The sequence below is a fragment of the Phycodurus eques genome, chromosome 5, assembly GCF_024500275.1.
Source record: "Phycodurus eques isolate BA_2022a chromosome 5, UOR_Pequ_1.1, whole genome shotgun sequence".
NCBI classification, from domain to species: Eukaryota; Metazoa; Chordata; class Actinopteri; order Syngnathiformes; family Syngnathidae; genus Phycodurus; species Phycodurus eques.
Window position 1 is genome coordinate 14574928 of NC_084529.1, and position 24829 is coordinate 14599756.

General features: G+C 40.0%; 1 protein-coding gene across 9 annotated transcripts; it reads right to left on the reverse strand.

Annotated features, from left to right (window-relative positions):
• Nucleotides 1-578: 578 nt before the first annotated feature.
• Nucleotides 579-17474, reverse strand: phrf1 (PHD and ring finger domains 1). Of its 9 annotated transcripts, none has more exons than XM_061677620.1 (19): nucleotides 17384-17474; nucleotides 16764-16825; nucleotides 16543-16658; nucleotides 16330-16443; nucleotides 15658-15851; nucleotides 14076-14159; nucleotides 13684-13817; nucleotides 11772-11863; nucleotides 10959-11149; nucleotides 10563-10695; nucleotides 10377-10492; nucleotides 10092-10285; nucleotides 9873-9995; nucleotides 9515-9672; nucleotides 5988-7740; nucleotides 4786-5897; nucleotides 4626-4696; nucleotides 1297-1506; nucleotides 579-1205 (listed from the first exon to the last, which is right to left on the reverse strand). In XM_061677620.1, exons 3-19 carry the CDS (start codon nucleotides 16619-16621, stop codon nucleotides 1068-1070), a joined length of 4896 nt encoding a protein of 1631 aa, XP_061533604.1. In that variant the 5' UTR covers nucleotides 16622-16658; nucleotides 16764-16825; nucleotides 17384-17474; the 3' UTR covers nucleotides 579-1067. The 9 variants fall into 9 exon arrangements, with proteins under 9 accessions (XP_061533604.1, XP_061533611.1, XP_061533608.1 ...); XM_061677627.1 differs by having other exon boundaries at nucleotides 9515-9669; nucleotides 10959-11134; nucleotides 16543-16669; XM_061677624.1 differs by having other exon boundaries at nucleotides 10959-11134; nucleotides 16543-16669.
• Between the last annotated feature and the right edge of the window lie 7355 nt (nucleotides 17475-24829).

Genomic DNA, 24829 nt, shown 5'->3' on the forward strand with positions numbered 1-24829 from the left:
CACGCTGGGAAATCCTCTGATAGCAAGCTGCCATGTTTTAAAGATGACGTCACCGTTCATTACAATTTGAAATTTTAATACAGCATTTAGCAAAAAACATGGGAAGTTGACAAATGATTTGCTTTTTGCAAGCAACATAAAATGATGTGGCGGGCTGGATGTGGCCCTGGGCCTTGAGTTTGACACGTGATTTAACTTATTATTGATTTGCTAAATGACTGCAGTTCCAATAAGTTGTGCATTATAGATAAAATCTGTTTGGCATTTTTTCAAAAGCTGATCCTACGCTAATCATGCGTACGTATGGTCTGAGAAGGTTCTAAATTTGTTTGCAACATATTGATGAATCACAGATTTGTGCATCAAACGTGCGTAAGCACAATTTAAGCACAAATCTGTGCGTACATACAATTAGTGAATGAGACCCAATGTTGTTCTCTCCTGTTACAGTCTACATGTTAGTAGTTGAGCCCAGGGGGGGGGTGAGTTCTTGTCTATTTTACCAGCGTTGTATTGATGTTGCTAGTTATAGATGAGTAAAATAGCAGAAAACAGTACAAATTCAAGAAGTAACAAAAAAATCTTAATACATTTATTAAATTGCGATGTTAGCAACAGGCAGCATTTACGGAAAGACACACAAGTGGAAATAATTCAATCAAAATTATTTACAAGTTAATAGTAAACGTCCTAATAAGACTATTGACATTTTCTCCAAAGATTTACTAACAGTGACTTTTTTTTAATATGATAAACATTTTAAATATCAACGTAAAAACTGCCTGTGAACCAAAAGAGTAGCTTTGGCCACTGATGAATATCCTATTAACAAAAGGTTACGGCTGCCGATTCGTCCCTGTGAAATTTGTGCAGGGAATCAGTGAGTGGTACTACCTTAGAGAAAAGTCTCTTAAAAGTACAACTTCGGCTGTGCATAAAAAGACAAGTTCTTCACTTGCATCCCACCAAAAGACCAAAATCTGTTTGTCCACTGTGATGAAAAAAATGAAATCTTAGTGCCGGGTCCTCTCCTGTAAAAAAGTGAATGAGTGTTGATGGGACTTGGATCAGTGGCCGTCAGTCACCTTTGTGGCCTCAGTCTCAGATGTCTGGTGTTTCCGAGCATGTTTGTACTTGTGAACATAAGCCTTGACCAGATTGGCCACCTTCACTGGGTTAATTTCCCCACTCTTGCTGTGGCACACCTAGGTGAAACACATGACTTCAACTTAATGTCTTCGGTCTTAGCTGAAAAAAAGTGATCATGTCATTTCCTTAAACTATCTTAGCACCCACCTTCTGCACAGCTTTGCGTAAAATCTCTTTATATTCCTCCTTGGTGATGTTTCTCTTCTGGTAGAAAGGTTTGATGGCTAGTTTGACCTCTTCAACAGCTCTCTCCTGCATATGAAGCTTCTTTAAATACGCCTGACAGCCAGTGCCGGTCGGGAGAGTAGCATTGTCTCCCTTGGATGAATCACTGACTGAACCAGGTCCACTTGTGTCCTGTTAAGGTAGGTCATGCAAAACGACCAAACTTAAAGGGCCGCAAATAGAGAGCAATAACGTTTTGGTGGAAGTCTGTCTACGTTGGCTTTCTTGACTTGTGAAGAATACGAGTGAGAAATATTTGAAGCAGAAAGAAATTGATTATATCAAGCATATACAGTCCCCTCCAAAAGTATTGGAATGGCAAGGTCAAGTCCTTTGTTTTTGTTGTACACTGAAGACATTTGGGTCTCAGATCTAAAGGATGAATATGAGACAAAGGTTTCGAATTCCAGCTCGAGATGTGTTAATCGACTCAGGACAGAGCACCTTTTGTTTGAAGCCAACCACTTTTCAAGTTACTGATGGGTATTTCTAATCGCTCAGGTGTTGCCTTTTAGATTGATTGCGTAAACAATTAATAATGTCTGTTCCAATACTTTTGCTCACTTGAAAAGTACATCTAGATGTAAATATGAAATAAAAGCTGGAATTCTCAACTTTTGTCTCATATTCATCTTTTGAGCTGAAACCCAAATGTCTTCAGTATACCACAAAAGCAAAGGAATTGACCTTGCCGTTCCAATCATTTTGGAGGGGACTGGAAAACGAAAATTTATATTTGACATATTAATTCCATGAGCCAGATGCTTTACGTCGGTCAAACATTTTCATTATTCTTACTATTTAAGGTTATTGACTCCACCTAAAAAAATTATATTGAAGATGTCATCATTCTTATTAATCCATGAGTAATATTGTATATTGATTTACATAATGGTGGTTTCAGTTTCATTTAATTTGAAATGACACCACTTTTGAGTTTTGGTTTCAATCACATGCCCACAAACGGTTCCTCCATCAATGCTGGCAGGACTAACACTGCCACCCCTTGGTGAATGAATTATCCTACATTACTGACAAAAGGGTGCTGAACTGCAGTGACAAATACCAATATTTCCATACCGTTAAGTATTTGGTCACTTATGTAAAATGAAAAAAACGAAGTGGCTCAAGTGTAGCTGTAGACAGAAATCACCATTTAGAAATAAAAGCCATTTTATACTTTCATTTTCAGAAGCTAGTATTTGAATTAAATCACATAAATTTAAATGCAGTGCTACCTTGACTTACAGTGGGTATGGAAAGTGTTCAGACCCTCTTAATATTTTCACTCTTTGTTATATTGCTGCCATTTGCTAAAATCATTTAGGTTAAATTTTTTTTGCTCCTTAATGTACACACAGCACCCCAATTTGACAGAAAAAAACGGAATTGTTGAAATTCTTGCAGATTTATTAAAAAAGAAAAACTGAAATATCACACAGCCAGAAGTATTCAGACCCTTTGCTACGATAGTCATGTATTTAATTCTGCTGCGGTCCATTTCTTCTGATCATGCTTGAGATGGTTCTCCATCTTCATTGGAGTCCAGCTGTCTCTGATTATAGCTGATTAGGAAAGCCACACACCTGTCTATATAAGACCTTACAAGCTCACAGTCCATGTCAGACCAAACTAGATTCATGAGGTCAAAAGAAGTGTCTGAAGAGTTCAGAGACAGAATTGTTGCAAGGCACAGATCTGGCCATGGTTACAAAAAAAGATTCTGCTGCAATTAAGGTTCCTAAGAGCACAGTGGCCTCCACAATCCTTAAATAGAAGACGTTTGGGACAACCAGAACCCTTCCTAGAGCTGGTCGTCTGGCCAAACTGAGGATTCAGGGGAGAAGAGCCTTGGTGAGAGAGGTGAAGAAGAACCCAAAGATCACTGTGGCTGAGCTCCAAAGATGCAGTCGGGAGATGGGGGAAAGTTCTAGAAAGTCAAACATCACTGCAGCCCTCCACCAGTCAGGGCTTTATGGTAGAGTGGCCCGAAGGAAGCCTCTCCTCAGTCCAAGACACATGAAAGCCCGCATGGAGTTTGCACAAAAAAACCTGAAGGACTCCAAGATGGTGAGAAATAATTCTTTGTTCTGATGAGACCAAGGTACAACTTTCTGGGCTTAATTATAAGCGGTATGTCTGGAGAAAACCAGGCACTGCTCAACACCTGTCCAATACAGTCCCAACAGTGATGGTGGTGGCAGCATCATGCTGTGGGGGTGTTTTTCAGCTGCAGGGAGAGGACAACTGGTTGCAATAGAAGGAAAGATAAATGCGGCTTGGTACAGGGATATGCTGGACGAAAACCTTCTCCTTCTCCAGAGTGCTCAGGACCTCAGACTGGGCCCAAGGTTCACCTTCCAAAAAGACAATGACCCTAAGCACACAGCTAAAATAACGAAGGAGTGGCTTCAGAACAACTCAGTGTCTGTTCTTGAATGGCCCAGCCAAAGCCCTGACTTAAACCCAATTGAGCATCTCTGGAGAGACTTGAAAATGGCTGTCCACCAACATTCCCCATCCAACCTGACAGAACTGGAGAGGATCTGCAAGGAGGAATGGCAGACGATCCCCAAATCCAGGTGTGAAAAATTTGCCGCATCATTTCCAAAAAGACTCATGGCTCTATTAGCTCAAAAGGGTGCTTCTACTAAATACTGAGCAAAGGGTCTGAATACTTATGGCTGTGTGATATTTCAGTTTTTCTTTTTTAATAAATCTGCAAAATTTCAACAATTGTTTTTTTCTGTCAATATGGGGTGCTGTGTGTACATTAATGAGGAAAAAAATTAACATTAAATGATTTTAGCAAATGGCTGCAATATAACAAGCTATATAACAAAGAGTGAATAATTTAACGGGAAATGAATACTTTCCATACCCACTGTATGCTGCGTTTACACCGGACGCAATTTGGACCATTCACGCAACGTGATTACATATAAAGTCAATGCAGTTCGTGTGAATAGGCATGAATCTGTGCCAGGCGACACGTATTACAGGACGCTAGTGGGGCGAGCATGCGATTATTCGGCTCCTTCGCCTGTTCGCTTGGCGTTGGGAGATTGGAACTATAGGCCACAAATCGCGTCATGACACTCGATCGGTGTCGAGAATGGCGAGCACAGGGCCAGCCTTTGGGACGAATAAAAAAATTATTTTTATAACCACATATTTTGAATCAATTGTGGTAGTGGAGAGAGGCAACTAAACTGTCATTGTCCAAATACTCGAAGTGGAGTTGGTCTTACTTGACCAGATGTTTTAGATGAGGGTCTGTGAGCTGCCTCCTGCTTCAGCTTTCGTTTATACAAAGCCAGCTCTGAAAGAAGGCGGAGTGAATTAACTCTTAAACAGTTTCACATAAAATTTGTGATAAGCCAAATGTGGAGATGAGAAATCAACACTCACTGCTCAAAGACTTGCCTGGTTGCACTCCATCAGGCTCTTGTATATTCCAGGTCACCCGCTTCCCTTGAATCTTAACTTTTGATGCAGCCGGCACCTGTTTGGCCTCAGTCTTCCCTTCCTGTCTGCTGACTTCCTGTTTGATATTGGCACCAATGTCCTCGGTGAGTTCTTGCTTCACACAGTCAAGGCTGTCAAGCACCATATCCATAGAGATGTCCTCATCAGATTCTGGGGGCTGCTCCTTGGGGACATTCCACTCAATTTTCTTTGCCTGGTCCACTGGGGCCTTGACATCAGGCTGAAAGTGGTCAGGTACCTCCTGGAGACTGCTTAAGGTTTGAGGCAAGGTGACTGGCAAGTCTAAGAACACTGGCTCTGCTTTTATTTGACTGTTTTCACAAGCTTCTTCCGTCTTGATCATTTTACACACTTCTATCTCAACGGGCTCTTTTTTCATTCCATGGGTGGTCTCTTCCTTTGTGTGTGTGGCGATGGGAGAATGTTGAAACATATCTATAGATTGTAGCTCTTCTTTCTTCACCTTTTTAATTACTTGTATTTCCTTCTTAATTCCTGAAGTGGCCATATTATCTTCACTGTCATCTTCCTTTTTAACTTCTGCAGCAAAGGTAGGTTCTTTTTTTACTTCAGCAAATTGTTCCTTTTTTACAGAGCTTAGGGAGACTTCATTCTCTTTTTTAGTGTCCTTGTGATATATTGTGGATGAAAAACAGGACTCTGAATTTTTGGGGTGATTTTTGAATGAACCACCAACTTTCCTTCGCTCTCTTGAACTTGACCTAGACCGGGGTCTTGTCTTGTCTTTCAGTTGAGGCTTCAGTTCTTCATGGCGCAAGTGAGTGCGCTCTTTCCTTCTTTCCTTGGATCTGGACTTGTATGGTGATGACGGGGATTTAGAGCGGGAGCGTCCACTCCGCTGGTCCTTGTATCTACCTCTGGACCGTGATCTGGACCGAGACTGGCCATATGTCCCATCATTGGACACCCTTCTTTTCTCCCGTCCACTTTCGTTACCATCAGTTCTTTCCCGGCTCTTTTGTTCTTGTTTTTTCCTCCTTGAACGCTCTCTGCTGCTCGACCTGGAGCCAGACCTTCAGATCCAAAATCACAGAGAAAGAATTAAGAATATTTAGTGCTTTATAAATATAAAAAAAAACAAGAAAAACAAAACATCACTTTACCTCGATCTCTGTCGTCTCTTTTTCCAAGCACTTTTGGGAGAATTGGACTGAGAACTTTCTGACAATGAACATTTTCTTCTCTCTCGTGACCTTGAGCGCCTTTCTCGGTCTTTGCCCATTTTCTTCTGCCGGTCCCCCTGGTTCGAGACAAGATAGTCCTTCGTCTTGCCTTTGTCAGATTCTGAGCGTTGTTGTTTAGATGGAACTGCTGTGGAGGAATTTTTCTTGTCATGGCCCAAATCTCTTGGGGGAGAATTGGGATCAGATTTGATTTCTTCCTTCAATTTTACCGTGATAGAACATGAGCCTGAAGAATCAATTTTTTTATTGTTGGGGGCATTTTTAGAACTAATGGCACTCTGACCAATTTCCTCCTCTGTCTTTATATGGCCCAGGCTGTGTTGAACAGGTGAAATCATGACTGGTGTCTCTGAACCAGAAGAACTTTTCACATCGTGTGCAAACATGTCTTTTCCTGGCTCCTTCTTTACCTTGATGCCACTCAGTGCTGCTCGGTTTACAGTCTTTGCGTCCACCAACATTGATTTTCTTTCAACTTTAAAAATTCCTGAAGCGCAACTGACCACCCGTGATGGAGTCTCTACGTCTCTTGGTTCTTCTTGTGAGGCTTCACTCTCATGCGTTTCCGTTTTCACTCCAACCAGCTTCTGCTCACTTTGTACTGCATAATGAGTGAACGCTGAACTAGGAGCTGCACGAAATTGGTGACAGCTGCTGCCCAAGTTCTCACCTTCACTGTCGGAACCGCTTGAGTCTGACATAGTTGGATTAAAGGGGTCATAGATATTGAAGTCTTGTTTGTTACCTGCAGTTGTGCGTGATGCCAACAGCTTCTGTTTATCTCTGTGCTCTTTTCTCTTCTTTGCCTGATCCATTTTCTCTCTCCTGTCACCCTGTGTGCTGCTTCCACTAGCAAATGAGGACGAGAGGCTGAGCCGTCGTGAATGCCATGAGTTCCCGCTGGCATTAATGCGGAAGCTTATGGATGATGAAGATGAGGAAGATACTGAGGAATTGCACAGCGGTGTAGGAGAGAAAGTGGAGGAGGAAAAAGAGAAGGAGTTGGAGAAGGCTTGAGAGGACCCAGCTCCTTGATTTTGAGGCTGCCGGTCAGTGTTACTTTGTTGGGCAACATGTTGCTGTCTGTTTTTGTCCCCTGCAAAGTTGATCAAGGCTGTCTCAGGCATGCCAGAATTATTACCAGTGGGAGAACTACCATTGCTTTTATTAGTGTCCCTGTTACCATCATTTACAGCATCTCGTTTTAGTTTCGGTATCCTTGGGAGGATGTCCACGTCCATCCACATGGGCTTTGGAGGTGCTTTGGTAGGTTGAGATTGTGATGAAAGTGTGTTTTTGCTATAGGAGCTTGGGACGGAGTCCTTACATGAGGAGGGGGCGCCTTCCCTGGACACTCCATTGGTTATCTGGATGCCAAAGGATGGTGAGGATTGGTTTTTAAGAGGCAGCTGGAAACACAAATGACCTCTAGGTGGCAAATCCGGATAGTGAGGCGGCTGGATATGGTTGACATCTGAGGGTGTCAGAGAGGAGCACTGGGAGAGAGATCTGTTCAAGTTGCTGTAGGTAGGTCCTAATTGATGTCTGCTGTAGTGATTGGACGAAGAACATTCTCCTAGGCTGCCTGAAACCACTGGCAGGGCCATAGCATTGGATTCCTCAGAGCTGCTGCGCTCTCTTAAATCTGACTTCAAGGTAGACAAACTTGCTGCTGAAATTAAAGCACAACATACTGATTGTGGCAGCCATTCAGATTAAAGCTCTTTTTAATTTAGGTGTAGAAAAGCTGTGACCGCTAACTCTTCATTTTATCAGTGTGTGACTGTAGCTAGAGTTATTGCTTCTGTCAGCATACCATTACTATAGAGGCCATATCTACAGGGTTTGTTGTTGTGCATGTGTGTATATACCCTATCCCAGAGCTGCAAACCTATAGAAATTCACTTCCAGAACAATTTGTCCAAATTTGTCTGAATTTCTCTATTTTCTAAATTTTGTCAAGAACATTACCGCGGGACAGTATTGCAGCATATTTTGGAATAGGAGAAAAATAATTCTGCATACTGTTCAATTGCACAACATAATCATTACTCTAGAACCATTAATAAATTATGGCTTCAATATTTGTTATTGCAGCCTGAATCAAAGTATATGACATTTTGAAATGCCATCGTCCAAAATATCTGTGACGTTGGATGAATTCACCTTTAACAATTCTGTTTTCGACTCTGGTTTATATAAAAAAAAAAGAAAAAAGAGTTTATTAATCAGATCTCAAATGTCAATTAAAACTCAGCACTCCATTTTGCAAACAAACATAGGATTGCTGATAGATTCATTGGATTGTTTATGCATGGACAATAGGATTTCTATTTTGTGAATGTACTTGTATAGATGTCTTCTCTTTCATCCTATTTATATTATCTTGCTAATGCAACTGAAATGATGGAAATTTCCCCACTGTGGGACTAAAAAGTTTATCTTATAAATATTGATTATTAATAATAATAATAGCATACTTTTAACATGACCCCGTTCTCATATGACATCTCAAGTGACGTATTAATTCATTTCTGGTTCAGGGGGCGTCTTGTGAGGCCGTGAATTATTTTACATTTATATCTCCAGACGTGTATTAGTTGCCTTGTTATTTTGTCGTTCAAACTTGGTTACTTTTTGCTGTAACGCAGTTCCAGCCAGACCTATGTGACAAGTGTATTGTTTCAACAAATCACTTATTCTGATGTATTGTGACCACTTGTAACGATACTTTAGCAATCAGCATCATGCTTTTCCGTCTTTTCCTACCCACTCCTCGGCATCCCATTGTGATAACGTCGAAGCATGGTAAGAAGTGTAGTCTATTCGCTGCCATGGAGGCGATGATTAGTGACTTACAATGCATTGATACGAGACCCAAAGAGAACTTTCGCCTCTGCGTGGATTGGCAGCCAAAGGGGATCGGGGGGGGAGAGCGTAATAAAATAGCGTGCCCCAAGCAGCTTTTTGTCTCTCTTTTTATAAAACAATATTGTGTTTATTTTATTGAACTAATTTATCAAATTTTCGTCACGGTGGCCGGTCATAGCACCGTACTCGGCGGTAACGTCGGACTTTGGATTCCCCCCCCCCCCCCCCCCAATAACAGTAACATCTGGCAGCTCTGCTATCCTGTATTATTGTAGGATGTTAAAATGATTATTAACAGAATTTGTCAGACAACTAAAGGGATTACATCTTCTTGGATTTAAAAAGACTTGTGCTTGACTGATGAGAAGCAGTTTTTTTTATCTTGGGAGAACTAAATGGAAGTTAAATATTCACCTCCTGATAAGCAGCCAACTCCTGTAATCTTGATCACTGTTCATCAGCTAAAAGCGAGTTGTCTGGTTGGAAAACTTATTTTCCCCCCATTGGGTGAATTCAATAGAAAGGTAGAAGGTCTGTCTGATTTTTGGCTTTATGATTAGAATCTCTAAACTTACCTGATTGAGAGGATTTAAGAGAACCATCACGACTAATGACAACATCAGAGCTGTCCATCAAGAGCAGGCTTTGCCCTGAAAGAATACTACCAAGCAGGTCGGGCACTGGCGTTGCCTCCACAACACCTCCAGTTTGGGGAACATCCATACTCCGCCTGCTATCACACAGATTGTATTGGGTTGTCTTTTCTTTTAACAAAAAAAAAAAGTTTGAAGTTTTTCCCCTTACAGCGTCTTCTCCATTTCACATCTAATATCCTACATTTTTGCAATTGATAAAATCTAATATATACATATATCACTGGGAAGTAAAAAAAAAACAATTTTTTTTTTTTTTTTTAAATGGATGAAAATTTACCTTGACAGACCCGCGCTGACAGGTCGAGCAACAGGCTGGTGAGAGCGAAAAGCAGAATGAGATATCCCTCGTCTCTTTGCCTCCAACAATGACACAACAGTTTCTTCTTGCTCATCCTCTTCACTGCCCCCCGCCCCAAAAAAAACAATTCCACAGGTAACACATTGCGAAACCATTATTAGGGTAAGCTATCACAGTACAATGAACCAGTGACCATACCGATCAATAAAAGGATCCAGGTCAAAAGGATCCCCATAGATTGAAAGGGATGCAGCGCCTATATCAGCTCGCATGCTGCTTAGCGTGTGCTCTGAGGGTCGACACACTGTAGGAAGTGAACAGTTCTTCTTGTCCTTCGACAGTCCGAGACTATTGGCAATGCGACTCTGAGGAGTAGCTAACTTTTTACCCACCTAAAATGCATAAATACAGACAAGAAACCGTCATTGTGATGAGTATTAGATATATTTTGTGGAAGGCTCACATTGCTGATGAGAGACTCACCAGTGTCCTTTTGGATTTGGTCCTCCTCCCTTTACGTTTCCTCCTGCGTCTAGTTGAACCACCTTTTTTACCCTTAACAGAGAACGCCTTCTTTTTTGTGACCTTTCGGCGTGTTCCTGTTCAATAAAATGTGCAACTTTTTCCTGGTAGTTGTTCCCACTGACGCATTTTTCTAAGCCAACTTACCAGTCTTACGCCGGCGTCTGGTTAGTGCATGAGGTGTGAGGTCCCTTACATATACAGCCGTATTCAGCCCAGCAACCACTGCATTGATGGTCTCGTCCAGCCAAGTAGACTGGATCTGGTATGTTGGAGCAAACTAGAAAGAAACACAGTATATGAATCACTGTCCAGGTTTATTCTATCAGTCCATTCTGGTATAAGGACCAAACGCATGCATAGTTATTATTTTACTGTATCAAACAACACTTTCCTGTGGTCATTATAACCTTAAGGTGAGTACATTTCCTTTAAAATAAATAGCAACTAAACACAGTAACCCACATACAACTATGCACATAACGGTGTAAAGCAAGCACAAGAAAATAACCAAGAAAGAAACATCATGCCATCATGCCAAACCTGCGATGTGCGTGCCTGTGTGATACGATGTCGATTCACATTGGCTCGAACCCGCTCACTGTGCTGAGTGCGGGCGATGGCTCGTGTAGGACCTGCAGCTCGGGACTGGGAACGACTGGTGGTTGGCTGGGCAGTAGAAGGGAGGCTTTGGCTTCGATTCTGTTCTGCTGTTGATCCTTCAATAAAGAATGCTTAGGAGTGCAAGCATGTAAGCCACTTTTAATAGAAAAAATACTTTTTAATTGATTCTACACAAATAGTTGGGTCTCTGGAGTGCCTGCCAACCCATCAATAATCAAATGAAACGACAAACTAAATCCTTTGTTATTTGCCTATTTCTGAAAATGTGTGTGAACGAGCCGTTCTGGATACTGCCAAATTGTCAAGTCACAAGGTACAGTATTTGTGTTTTGCGATGTGTCCAGTGCATTTGTATGAATACTTGTGTGGGGTGTATGAATTGGTACCCCCATGAGTGAAAATGCTTTGAATGTGCCCGTTTTTTTCCCCCCACATTCTCGTCGCAACCTCCTAGCTTTGACCCCAATCGTCAAAATCGGCACTATATGGGCCGAGGTGAGCAGACACATTTTTCTGAGACAGGATCACCCTCTCAAAACATCTTGTTTCAGGAGGCTTAAATAATGGGGTGCAAAGTGTTCTGTAATTCTTAATCTTTGATGTAATTTAATGAAAGCATGTCACAGACATTATTTAGACAACATAACACCAACTGAACAAATTTAATTCCACGAGAACAAAGAAATATCTAAGCAGGTTGAATGCCACAAACCAAATTATGCCTAAACTTACCGGAGTAGTTGTTATTAGCGACACATTCAGGACAGAACCATTCCTCAACAGGAACCGTGTCCAGAGGTGGTGTGAGACATTCCATGTGGTAGCTGTCAACAAACAGAAGATGTAACTCAACTGCTCTGCAAGTGTGCTTGAATATTTGTTTGAAAGAAGGAAAGCGTAACAGTCGACCAAAAATTAGTAGCAAGTTGCAGTATTTTTGGTCATCGTACTTCCAATTTTGTCATTTACAATTTGTTTTAATGCCTGGGAAGTGAGTTATAAGTTATTAAAGATCTACCAGACAAGAAAAGCAGAGTCTAATCGCAACAGCCCCTTTCACACTGCCCATCAAAGCCAGCCATTTTCACTGCTTTTTACCAAGTTGCTGTTCATGTGTTAAAAGGTACAGATACTCTCCAAAATGGTGAGTTGAAGTCAACCATCTGATTTACTGGCTTCTAACCTAATACAGTAGAAGCTTGATTTAACGGACCAATAGGGGTCGTCCGTTACAGCCAACTGTCCGTTATATTGAAGCACTCGCCATATGCACCCATATTACTGTACAGTGAAAAACTATTATTTTATATTCCTAAAGCCCACAGTACAGTACAATGTTATTGTAAATAAAAATATTTTTTTTAAAAAAAGCTTCAAAATCTTTTAAAAGTTTTTAATTTTATCCAAACTTAGCACGCTGGTGCGCTTGTTGTTGTAGTGACTAGTGGCAAATTGAGGCGGGTGGCTTTCATGAGCCGTGAGGATTTGGTGAGCTTCTTATTTCCAAATCCATTAATTAGATGCCATAGGCGAAAGGCTTGACAAAAACACTGTTACTGTACCAAAAATAGCATGTTCCAGACTCCAGAGACTTCTGTGTAATATTCCTCTAAGTTAACAATGCAGCCATGTGAGCTCTCTCTGCACAGAGCTCTATGCGACAATAGATACAACTCCTGCAATCATGGCCGCCGTGTCAATGCATTGCCTGGAAATGTCGCCACATTCAACATAGGCACAGTTACATAGGTTGGCCGAATCTAGTCGTATTGTACATCTGTGACCCGTAATGCACCACAGCGCCAGTAAACAACAGTGGCCAATTCAGGAACTAACAGACTTTGTCAACGCCGGTTTAAGCGACAACTGGAAACTATTTTTTGACACAAGTACTGTCCAGACGCTCAGTTAATTCCGATACCCAATAAATCGGGGTCTGATAAATCGAGGTTCCACTATATTAAATGGATAACAGTGGCGGAACACCACCTGTGTATAAGAACCTAGCAGAAAACTGTCCGAAATTCGTCAAACCATGACATTGCCATTAAGTGCGCATTTCCACATCTGTTGCGGCTTTGTGCATTCAGATAATTAGATGTGCAGTGGGGTGCAGTGAGTGTCGGGTGTTAAAGTTCACACTCGGGTCACAGCTGGCAGCGTTTCACACACGACAGCAATCTGCAAAAGAGCCTACAAAAAGTTTAGATGGCCAGTGCACTGGCCACCTTCTTTTTTTCCCCTCCATGGGAAAGGGGCTAATGTTTAATTGGTAAAATAATTCTTGGACTATAATAATCTGGATATCATTAGTACTTTTACATTTTCAAAAAGTGAAAGCGATTATATTGTGTGTTTTTAATATAACACAAAACATCTTTATTTTTGATTGCCAATTGTAAAAGGAAAGATTGAAGGAATCAAGATTTCCATTTCCATCTCAAATGGATTTACACTTAACAATGACCATATTAAACATTAAAAACAGTAACAATCGAACATTTTCCAAATCAATCCAACAAAGAAATTCCCTTTCCCTGTGAAGTTAGTAGTATTAAGACAGTAAACTGACAACTGGCAGCAAAACGTGAATTTATTTACAGCACACAGTGCTACAAGAGTCTTGAATGGATGAATGTCTCACCCAGCGTCACAGCCATCACAGAGCAGAAGACGGTCCTCTCGATCGCTACCCTGACACACCTCGCAATTGGTCTGCTCCAAGTCTAAATCCACCGTCACCTCCACATCTTCCTTCAATGGTTTTTGCACGGTAATCTGTATGGAGCATAAGTACAAAAACATTCAATACATGAACATACAGACAGCAAAGTCACGTGTGTACACTTTCATCTTTTAAAAACATGGATCCCTGAGAGACTTTTACGATTTGATTCTATGTCAACAAAGCACAACAAATCACAAAGTTGGTATTATTTATACTTATTCTAACTGTCACATTTCTGACTTCACTCATCATTTGGGAATTCAATAGCATTTGCTGTTTATGATGGAATAAGGCGTTTACACACTTACAATTTTCTGCACTTTGCCGCCATATGACTTCCTGAGGGAAATGCTGTTGAAAGCAATACGGTCCACAGGGCATGAGTTTGCATTCTGAAAAGAGGGTTTAAAAACATTTGAAATTATTCTTCCTTCCTCTTCTTATGATTTTGATTGCAATATTTAGACTATGACACTTTTCAGTATATTGTCCTTGATTTCAAATATTCCTAAAGTGGTTTTTGATCAGGGGTTAGCTATATCAACTACTAAATGTAAAAATGCTCCGTTAAATTTGCACCAACAGAAGAAAATTGCCAGCTAAAGATGTTTGAATATAAACTTTACAAACTTAAGGTGCAACTTCTAAATGTTAACTAAATTTGACACTGGTCCAGTTCCTATTTAATTTTTATGTTTTTTAAATCCCTTTGGAAGGAAAGGGAATTAATTCCTCCAAGGCATCATATAAACATCATTAACTGTGCATAAAATTCATGTCATGCAAGTATTTAGACAAGTTAACTACTACTGAATAAAACTAAATTATAATAAAACTAAAAATAAGTAACACTAATTGTACTTCCAGAACGCTGGATTGTTTGCAAAGCAATATAGTGACTTCGTCCCTCTTTATAGACGTTGACAGAATAAAGCCCTGAGACATTTGGAACAGAAATAGAATACAGTGTTTACTGCCATTGTACGATGCAGGTACAACAAAATTGTGATGCAAGGACAAGTTTGTGTTTCAGGAACACAGTGTCACTGTGAGTTCAGTGCGGGGAATAATCTGTCTCAGAGTCTGTTTGTTTTAGTCTGGATGGACCGGTAGCACCTGCCAGAAGGCAGCAGGTCAATGAGGTAGTGGGCAGGGTGGGCGTTGTCACCTGTGTCAAATGTACTGTACAGTACATTGTACTGAGCAACAACCCCCCACTTTAAAATTTGGGCTTCATTTTTGGCTACATGTTTATTCATCAAACTTTTCCTCTTTGTGATCAGATACATTTCTGTTGTAGCATTAAAAAAAAAACATGGAAATAAACAAACATAGCCAAAGAGAAAGTAAAGCATACTTGGGGAGATAATCCATTAAATTAGGGGTGTGCAAAATTTGTCCGCCAGGCCACATACGGCCTATTTATATCACAAGTCCTGTGTTAGATAAATCTGTTGCATTGATTTACCAGTTTTCCTACAAATTTTAACTGGTTAAAATGTAATTAAATTCAAATGATAACATAATTTTACATGTATTGTATGCACAGTAAAACTATTTTCAATCTGTCAGTTCACAAAACCAAATGTGGCTCAAGTACATTTTGCCTAAGCCTGCTTCAAATGACAATTGATCTACCCAAGTAGACTTTTTTATACTTTGCCAAGTATAAAAAAAGCTTGAACTCCACAGTTTTGTTTGACCGATTGTTTTTTTCTTCTCCAATTCAGAGGTTCCAAAATATTTCTCATGCTTTTATGCTACCATATTGGCCCGTGACCATGATTTGATGAAAGGTATGATGCAACCTGACAATGTAAACATTTGATAAGCCCACTATTATCCTACACATTAGACAGTGTTGAGGTTGAGAAATTACACCCGTCTCACCTTGGCCCAAGCAAGGATGCAGTCGAGGCAGAAGTAGTGCTCACAGTTCTCCGGTGTCGCCACAGGTTGGTTGCTGAAGGTGTTCAGGCAGATGGGACATTTATCTGCATCCTCATCTGAGCTCATGCCTGTGACGGCTGCAGAGGTCTCGCCTAATATGCCATCCTCAGCTTCAGCATCTTCTTCATCCTCATCTTGAGTGGATAATATAGAATATACAGTCTTGATCATTAATACATATATACAGTATTTTACAGTCAATATACACCCACAAGTCACTACTGTCTGTCACGAGAATGTATGGTTGGCAAACTCACCCATTGAATTGTGAAAAATGCTGACTTCAATGTAAAATCACGCATAATAACAATAGGAGCTTTGGATGTAAACAACTACTACTACTGTCCTTACAAACTGATAGGAACATAAACGGGGAATATCATGGCTCAAAAAGTATTCATCCATCATAAGATGTTACATTTACATATATGGTTCAGCACAATTAATCATAGTTTTGTCAAATTCCACACAAGTATTAAATCTGTCCTTTGTGGTGTTTTATATTTTATTTATTTTTAAAATTGTGGTAATTAAATGACATTTGGTACCAGACGCCATGATGATTCTGAGATACCAAAGTGACTGTTCACAAACAACTGACATCACTATTACCATATTCCTCATCATTCTCTTCTCCCTCCTCCTCTTCATCATCATCATCCCCCTCTTCTTCATCACTTCCAGCTGATTCATCCGCTTCTGACCCATCAACCTCATCATCAGAGTCTGAAACAACAAATGTTAAGGCATATATAATAATAAGTCATTGTGTGCAAGTTATTCATACATTTCATGTTTTTGTGCAGAACACACATCACATACTACCTGAAATGTCCCGTGGCACAGTTTTTTTGCTGCATACACGGCGGTTTGTCACTTCATCTGGGCTGTCATCATCATCCATGACTGATAATGAACAGACAGTTCACTCAAAGGTTCGTCTGCAATATAGCTGGAAATTAGATATTTGAATCCATTATTTAAATTTTATCAATTTATCTAAAATATGTTAGATAACTAGATTAACAGAGAGCCAGATTACTCACTGTTTGAAGGACAGGGCAGGTTGATTTGATCAGACAGAAAAGCTTTCTTTCCATACTGGAAGCTGTGTCAAATCAACCAAATTGGACGTGAGCATATAGGATGTAAATAAAGGGCATTACAAATATAAATCAGTTATATTAAAAAAATATATAACACTTTATGACATCATGGGGTCCAAACTAAAGGGCGAACATTTATAGGGTCTGAAACGAGCAACTTTGTTTTTAAAGATTATTGAATGATGCATGCTGGAAGGTGCATGTCAAAAAGACGTAAACAAAGACGCAAACTCATCGTAAAACACGGCTCCCTTCGTGTATTGCATGCATTACTGATAGAGGGTGAACACATTTTTATTACAATTGTGTGCACTAGCACGATTATGCCCCCAGAAATACAACGCTGTTGTTGTTTAAGGTGGGGAAATAGTACATAACATTTGTATGAGCATGGAGCCATGTTGTTAGCTACCTTCTGAATAGCGCCAGCTAGATTTAGCATTAAGCTTCAACTAAACGCTCCGTTGGCATTTGTTCTTCAACGTTCCACGCAAGCGGCTTATGACTCGCACCAACTCTATCAGTGCAATGTCTCAATCGAGTAACCAAATCAGACCTACCATATTCGGTGGCGAAGTGAAAGCTAGGCTCGGAGTAAATCTTGCTTCTACGATCGCGGTGTTGAGTGACACAGCCCGCCGCGAGACAGTCTCCACGGAAATTGCCGAGTGGATATTCGTCTTTCCTTGGTGTTTAATGGCGGGGGGCAAATCATGTTTAACTGCTTTACCGCCACCTAGTGGTATGGAGTGTGATTTAGGTACCCGAATTGCTCATTCATTCATTTTCCGTACTACTTCTGTGTGCGTGTGTGCGTGTGTGCGTGTGCGTGTCAAATGTCCTCATATTTTACTCAAGATATCTCAACAGAACATATTTCTGACGTTTGATTGTTTATTCTTGTCCACAATAAGACTTTTCCCCGAATACATTTCCTTTCCTGTTTTGAAAAGTGTACTGTTCAATCCAGTGTGTTCATATACAATCCTTGATATTAATGTTTGTTGTTTTGCGTCTCTTCCCGCTCATCTCATCTCTCCTCTTTTCCTCTTAATTCTGAAACATCGTTCCTTTCCTCTCATTGTCCAACTGCTTTTGCCATTTCCCCACCACATTTTGTTCAGCGATGCATTTGTTTCTGTCACACTGACAGAAATCTGTTTGTGGAACTTATAATAGCCTCCTTTGCTATTTTACCCTCTCATTTCCCATATGGGCCAGTTCCCACAGCAACAAGAGTGTCAAACCCACCATTTGTATTCTATATAATGCTGACTGAATAACCCTATTACTATGTCTGGTCTCCTCTCTGATTGACAGTATTGTAAACTTTTTAATGATGAAGTGGAGTCTGAATATACAAGTGTTTCTAATAGATCCATTGGGCTGTGACACTTTTAAAGAGTGTCCATATATACTGTAACATACAGTGCTAAATAGCATGGCAAAATGACTCAATCTCTGTACTTAAGCAGAAGTACAGAAATATAAAAATAATAAATTAATACAAATACAAATTAAAAAAAGACTCTACTACTGCACAGGCAAAACGTGAACTCTACACAAGTAGGAAGCATCTGAGGTGCTTTTGGCAAACTATGAAGGGAACCATCAGCTGCTTACGTGACATCTTCTTACATGAAATTAATTCAAGGTTTTTCTTCTTCCCCAAACTAATAAAACTGACAAAACAAGTCATAAAACACGTTAAGTTACATTGAAGGAGACATACTATGCATTTTTTTCTCCATAATTTAAAACATGTCACAGGTGTGACGTGCTTTTGCTAAAATACCCCAAGGATCAAGAATTATAGATCTATTATAAGTCTATTTCTTGTTTCCCTGAAATTAGCCCTTTTTTTTCAAATGAATTATTTTAGGTTTATACATATAAATACACAGTGGTCAAATTATTCTTGCACTTGTATAGCAGTTACTGTCAGTTAAATTGATGTTAAAATGTTACTTAAAGGAAACATTTGATGGAAAATGCACTTGTTATTGTTCGTATGCAAATAGTTGTGTCTCTGGAGGGCCTGCCCACCCATTAAGTGTGAAATTAAACAACCAAGTAAATCTTTTGTTATCTACTAATTTATGAAAATGTGTCTGTGAGCGAGGTGTTCTGCAGTTTCCCCCCACTGTTATTAAACAGAAATTATCTTCAAACACGCATAATGTCTTCAGTAACAAATCTATGATGTCACTGTTACAGGTTCTTTAATGTAAATCTTATGATGTCAAAAGTTTGGCCCAGGAACGGATTAATTGCATTTCCCTGGTTTCTCTGTATCCTTGTCGCCCCCTTGTGTTCAACTCGACCAACTACTATAATCTGTTACATAATGCAATGTAATCCTAATTTGGTACTTCATACCATGGGATTATGTGTATCCTGGATGTGAATAATCCAGCCGGAGGTTCAGAGCCAAATACCGTCGAGACAGAACGGTTCAAGTAAAGGTCTCAAACCGGATGTTTGTCTGACAACACACAGTTTATAAACAATGTTCTTGGTGACAAATTCGAGAAAGAAGGAGGTGCATCACTGTTTGCTTTTGACCTCACCCGAACTCTATTGTTTTATTGTATTTTTTTTAATTTTATTATTATCGTGTGCGTGTGTTTGTGGTAAAACGTAATTACATTACATGTACCATACTTCCAGTATTTAAAAAAAACATAAATGCAATACTGACATCAAATGACTCAATAAGTATTGTGGGTGGGCTCCGAATGTTCCCGAATGTCACGTCGTCAATAATTGAAGTGTTCTTCTTCCTGGTCGTCATCGTGAGATCAGATTGTCATGCAGCATCCTTGCTACGTGCACAACCTCCCTCTGCTCATGGCAACACTGTACAGAAGCGAGTCGAGTCCAACCACTTCGTACTGTACGCAAAGGGGTGTCATTTGTTCAAAGAGACTTAAACTACACGTATTACACGAATAAAAGCCCTGAGAAACAGCGCAGCGTTTACCTACATATAAACACACCACTTCCGATTGATATTTACGTTAAGTCGTAACTTTTGATAGAAATGTGGTTAAAAGTGTAATGGTTTGTCCCTAATGTAAGACGTGCGAAACTGAACGCACCGCACCCCAACGAGAGCGCCAACGTGAACCGAACTGTTTGTTGGGGAAGACCACCTTTCTGGGGATTTCATTCGTCGATAACGTCAAATGGGCGGGGCGTGTTCCGGTTAACGGAAAGCTCATTGGCTGGGCGCGGTGCCCGTTGTCTTGGTAATTTGCATAACCAGGTCAGGTTGTCGATACACGGGAGTGGGCTGGGAAGAGCCAGTGCAAGTGAACTCAACTTCGGTTGTGCTGGATTTACTAGAATCTGTAAACGCGCCCAACTTTTATCATGCGCTGTGAATTTTTAAAGAGAGAGAAAAAATAACTAGTGTGTCAGGAAATAGACGAGGTATACCCACCTAAATTAAATTCCACGTTTTTTTTTTGTTTTGTATTTAGGTATACCGCAAGAAAAACTTGGGACCGGTAAGTAGAGCTCAATTTATACGCCGAAGCGGTATAGAAAATGGAAGGGTGGATGTTATTTATTCAGCTAATTGTAATTAAATAGGCTACATCCCACCTGTCTTTGAGTGGGCTCCAGTTAATGTAATTGTTACATTTATGATTGTTTTTTGTTTTTTTTTTGGATTATAGGAATAAACACTCCAGTTGTTATGTACAATACACTCTGTACCGGGTAACTGAAACTATTTCATTCTATTTTCTATAATTATTTTTATTGCATTTCTTACACATGTTGAAACCAGATGTCACCCAGCCCCTGCTTCTGTATGTTCATTACATTGCGCGTTATTGCTGCCACGCAGGGCAGTGATTTATAGAAACTAAAAGCAGGTAAGCCACTGACTAACGCACATTGCGCCCAATGCCAGTTCCACTGTGCGTGTGACAGCGGCTAACCTGGTTTTGGGAATACTTCTCATGGAACAAACATGCACTCCTCCTGCATGTCCCAGGACCGTATTGCTGAAGCAGGCCTGCATTGGGGCTCCAGCCCCTCCCTTTGTCCACCTACTGTACTTTATATATGGCCTCCGCAGCATCTGCACAATGTGCTTTTAGGTCTGACTTATGTGACCTATTCACCCTTCAATGTATTGCTGTGATTCAAACGATTTTTATATTGGATACGTATTACATGACTGCAGTTTGCCTTCAAATTAGTCATTTTATTACCCAAAGTCCTTTATGTGAAATTATGTGTACACATTTTAATACGTGAGGAGGATTTATTCCCTTTATTGTAAAAGCTCTCATTTGCACTAATGTATCAATATATCATCACAGTCATTCAAACTGTATGATGACAATAGGTCAATCAGCTTGACATGATATGTGTCCTGTTAATAAAACGGGTGAGTTTATGTTACTTTAAAATAAAATTAAATATCTAAATCTGAAGTCTCGAAGCACTGTAGTCATTTTTGTGGCTGATAAATTTGTATGCGACTACAGTAACTGGTTGGCCCCATTTGAAGAGAAACTGTACGACGGCGTGTAGGACTCTTCTCGTCCACAAGTTGGTGTCAGATGTGCAACGGGTCCGGCTCTGTCCAGACTGCAGACAGTGGCGCCAGCACAAGGATTTGGGAGATTATATAACCCCTGCCAGACGACTCGAAATCTTCTCACTGTATAATCTAATTCTACACACAGTAACTAATCATTATATTTCAACTGGCCTTCTTGTCAAGCTTAAATTCATCATATACACATGGCATGATGGAGTTTACAAAACTGAAGGAGAAAGCCAACAGTGAATGATGTTTCCGTAGACTCACATCACATCAGCACACAACAACAAGTATATTTGCACACCGGAGTTAAAACATCAGACCAAATAAAATACAATTGAATTTCCTTTTTAATACTAAGGGGTTGTTTTGTGTGCACAACAGAAAAAGTAGCATGCTTAAATAGGACTGCACAGTAGTACTTTTTAGTAGGGTATTTTTTTTGCAGGTCTTATTTTATTATTATTTTTTAAGCACTGTTTGTACAATATTTTTTACCCATTGCTCTTGCGCTCAATGCATTATGTGTAAGTAAATGTGTTCGTATTGTTTTACTAGTGTGTTTAAAGACCTTCCAAAAAATGTTAATGCTAAAAAACATGCCTCTGGTGTATAACCCTAATTCCAGTGAAGTTGGGACATTGTGTAAAAAAAATAAAATAAAAACAGAATACAATGATTGGCAAATCATGTTCAACCTATATTTAATTGAATATGCTACAAAGACAGATATTTAATGTTCAAACTGATAAACTTGATTGTTTTTAGAAAATAATTATTAACTTTGAATTTTATGGCTGTAACACATTCCAACAAATCTGGGACAGGTGGCAAAAAAGACTGAGAAAGTTGAGGAATGGTCATCAAACACCTGTTTGGAACATCCCACAGGTGAACAGGCTAATTGGGAACAGGTGGGTGCCATGATTGGGTAGAAAAGGAGCTTCCCTGAATTGCTCAGTCATTCACAAGCAAAGGTGGGGTGAGGTTCACCTCTTTGTGAACAAGTGCGTGAGAAAATAGTCGAACAGTTTAAGGACAAAAAATGTTCCAAAATGTACAATTGAAAGGAATTTAAGGATTTCATCATCTATGGTCCATAATATCATCAAAAGGTTCAGAGAATCTGGAGAAATCACTGCATGTAAGCGGCATGGCCAAAAACCAACGTTGAATGCCCGTGACCTTCGATCCCTCAGACGGCACTGCATCAAAAACTGACATCAATGTGTAAAGGATATCACCACATGGGCTCGGGAGCACTTCAGAAAACCAATGTCAGTAAATAAAGTTTGGTGCTACATCCGTAAGTGCTACTTGAAACTCTACTATGCAAAGCAAAAGCCATTTATCAACAACACCTAGAAACGCCGCCGGCTTCTCTGGACCCGAGGTCATCTAAGATGGACTGATGCAAAGTGGAAAAGCGTTCTGTGGTCCGACGAGTCCACATTTCAAATTGATTTTGGAAATTGTGGACGTTGTGTCCTCCGGGCCAAAGAGGAAAAGAACCATCCGGACTGTTATGGATACAAAGTTCAAAACCCAGCAGCTGTGATGGTATGGGGCTGTGTTAGTGCCAATGGCATGGGTAACTTACACATCTGTGAAGCCACCATTAATGCTGAAAGGTACATACAGGTTTTGGAGAAAGATATGCTGCCATCCAAGCAATGTCTTTTTCATGGACACCCCTGCTTATTTCAACAAGACAATGCTAAACCACATTCTGCACGTGTTACAACAGCGTGGCTTCGTAGTAAAAGAGTCCGGGTACTAGACTGGCCTGCCTGCAGTCCAGACCTGTCTCCCATTGAAAATGTGTGGCGCATTACGAAGCGTAAAATACGACAACGGAGACCCTGGACTGTTGGAACAGCTGAAGTTGTACATCGAGCAAGAATGGGAAAGAATTCCACCTACAAAGCTTCAACAATTAGCGTCCTCAGTTCCCAAACGTTTATTGAATGTTGTTAAAAGAAAATGTGATGTAACACAGTGGTAAACATGACCCTGTCCCAGCTTTTTTGGAACGTGTTGCAGCCATAAAATATCAATTTGAACATTAAATATCTTGTCTTTGTAGTTTATTCAACTAAATATTGGTCGAAAAATGATTTGCAAATCATTGTATTCTGTTTTTATTTGTTTAACACAACGTCCCAACTTCATTGGAATTGGGGTTGTCTTTAAATAGGGTATTTCTATATTGCAGATTTCACTTATAGTGGAGGTGGTGTGGAACGTAACCCCTACGATGGAGGGGTATTACTGTTAATATTAATTGGAAAATTGAAATATTAATCATTGGCTTCAATGGCCAAGTCAGCCTATAATCTTCCCTAGATAAAATCATCCAAAGGGAGGAAACTTAGTTTGGTGACGTCTATGGTCTGCAGACTTGACACATCATTGACTATGAATGATTTTAATTTCTTGAAAATTATGGTTATTTTTGCATTTATGTCACTTTGCTCTCATACTTTTTATCTTGTGAAAATTTACATGAAAAGGTAAAAAGGCACTGCAATTGCCTGAAAACCAGTCCAGGATGTACCCCGACTCTGGCCAAGTCAGCTGGGATAGGCTCCAGGCTACCTGCGGCTACTGACGATGAGCAGTATAGAAAATGGATGGATGGTAAAAGGCAGACCATCATAAAGCACATATAGACTGACAACCATTCACACAAACACTAAGTGGGAATTGAACCCATGCTTCTTGCACCGAAGTTAGGCGAGTGAATTACCGGTAGAAACTCCTAAATGTTAAATAACATTTTCAAGCCAAAATCTTCAATCACATCTTGGTTGGTATATTGTAAATACATTGGGGTGATTAATTTAGATATGTTGATGTATTTCTTTGTATAAAGGCAAAACCACTCATTGGCCTAATACTTTTAGGTATTAGCAATAACTACTGAAAAGACACTAAACGTTTAGTAAAGGCACATCTATAATTTTCTTCCTATAATACTCGACTATCTATCTGCACTAAAATATATTGATTCATACCATGGTTTGCCCCAACCACACAATGTCATGTAAATTGGTTACACTTACTCCTCCAGCACACTTACACAAACAAACACATTATTAGAAACATTACCTGTTTGACTGAGGTAATAAACTGCTTGTTGTCTCCTATAAGGCCCACATATGTGTAGCTTTCCTTCATTGTCACATCCTGTCAATCTATTATCTACAATTCAAGTACTTTCATCACCTGGAACAACACCAGATGTGAGGCCAAGATGGTTGCCACATTTGACTGGGCTCCATGCAAGGGTGCACTTTTCAATCACCTGTGAACGCTTCCAGGGAAATGCAAAGAAATAATCACAACGCATCACCGGACCCATTGTGCTATGAGAAGCGGAAAGGAGCGTGAATAATTCAAAACATAATGTATTCATATATTACAAAGAACTGATGTCATT

Coding starts and splice junctions, on each gene's coding strand:
- phrf1 (XM_061677620.1), bottom strand. CDS start 16,621: ATGGATGATGATGACAGCCCAGATGAAGTGACAAACCGCCGTGTATGC. Junction 15,852..16,329: donor AGAGAATGATGAGGAATATG/GTAATAGTGATG, acceptor TATCCACTCAAG/ATGAGGATGAAGAAGATGCT. Junction 14,160..15,657: donor GCATCCTTGCTTGGGCCAAG/GTGAGACGGGTG, acceptor CCCTCTTTTCAG/AATGCAAACTCATGCCCTGT.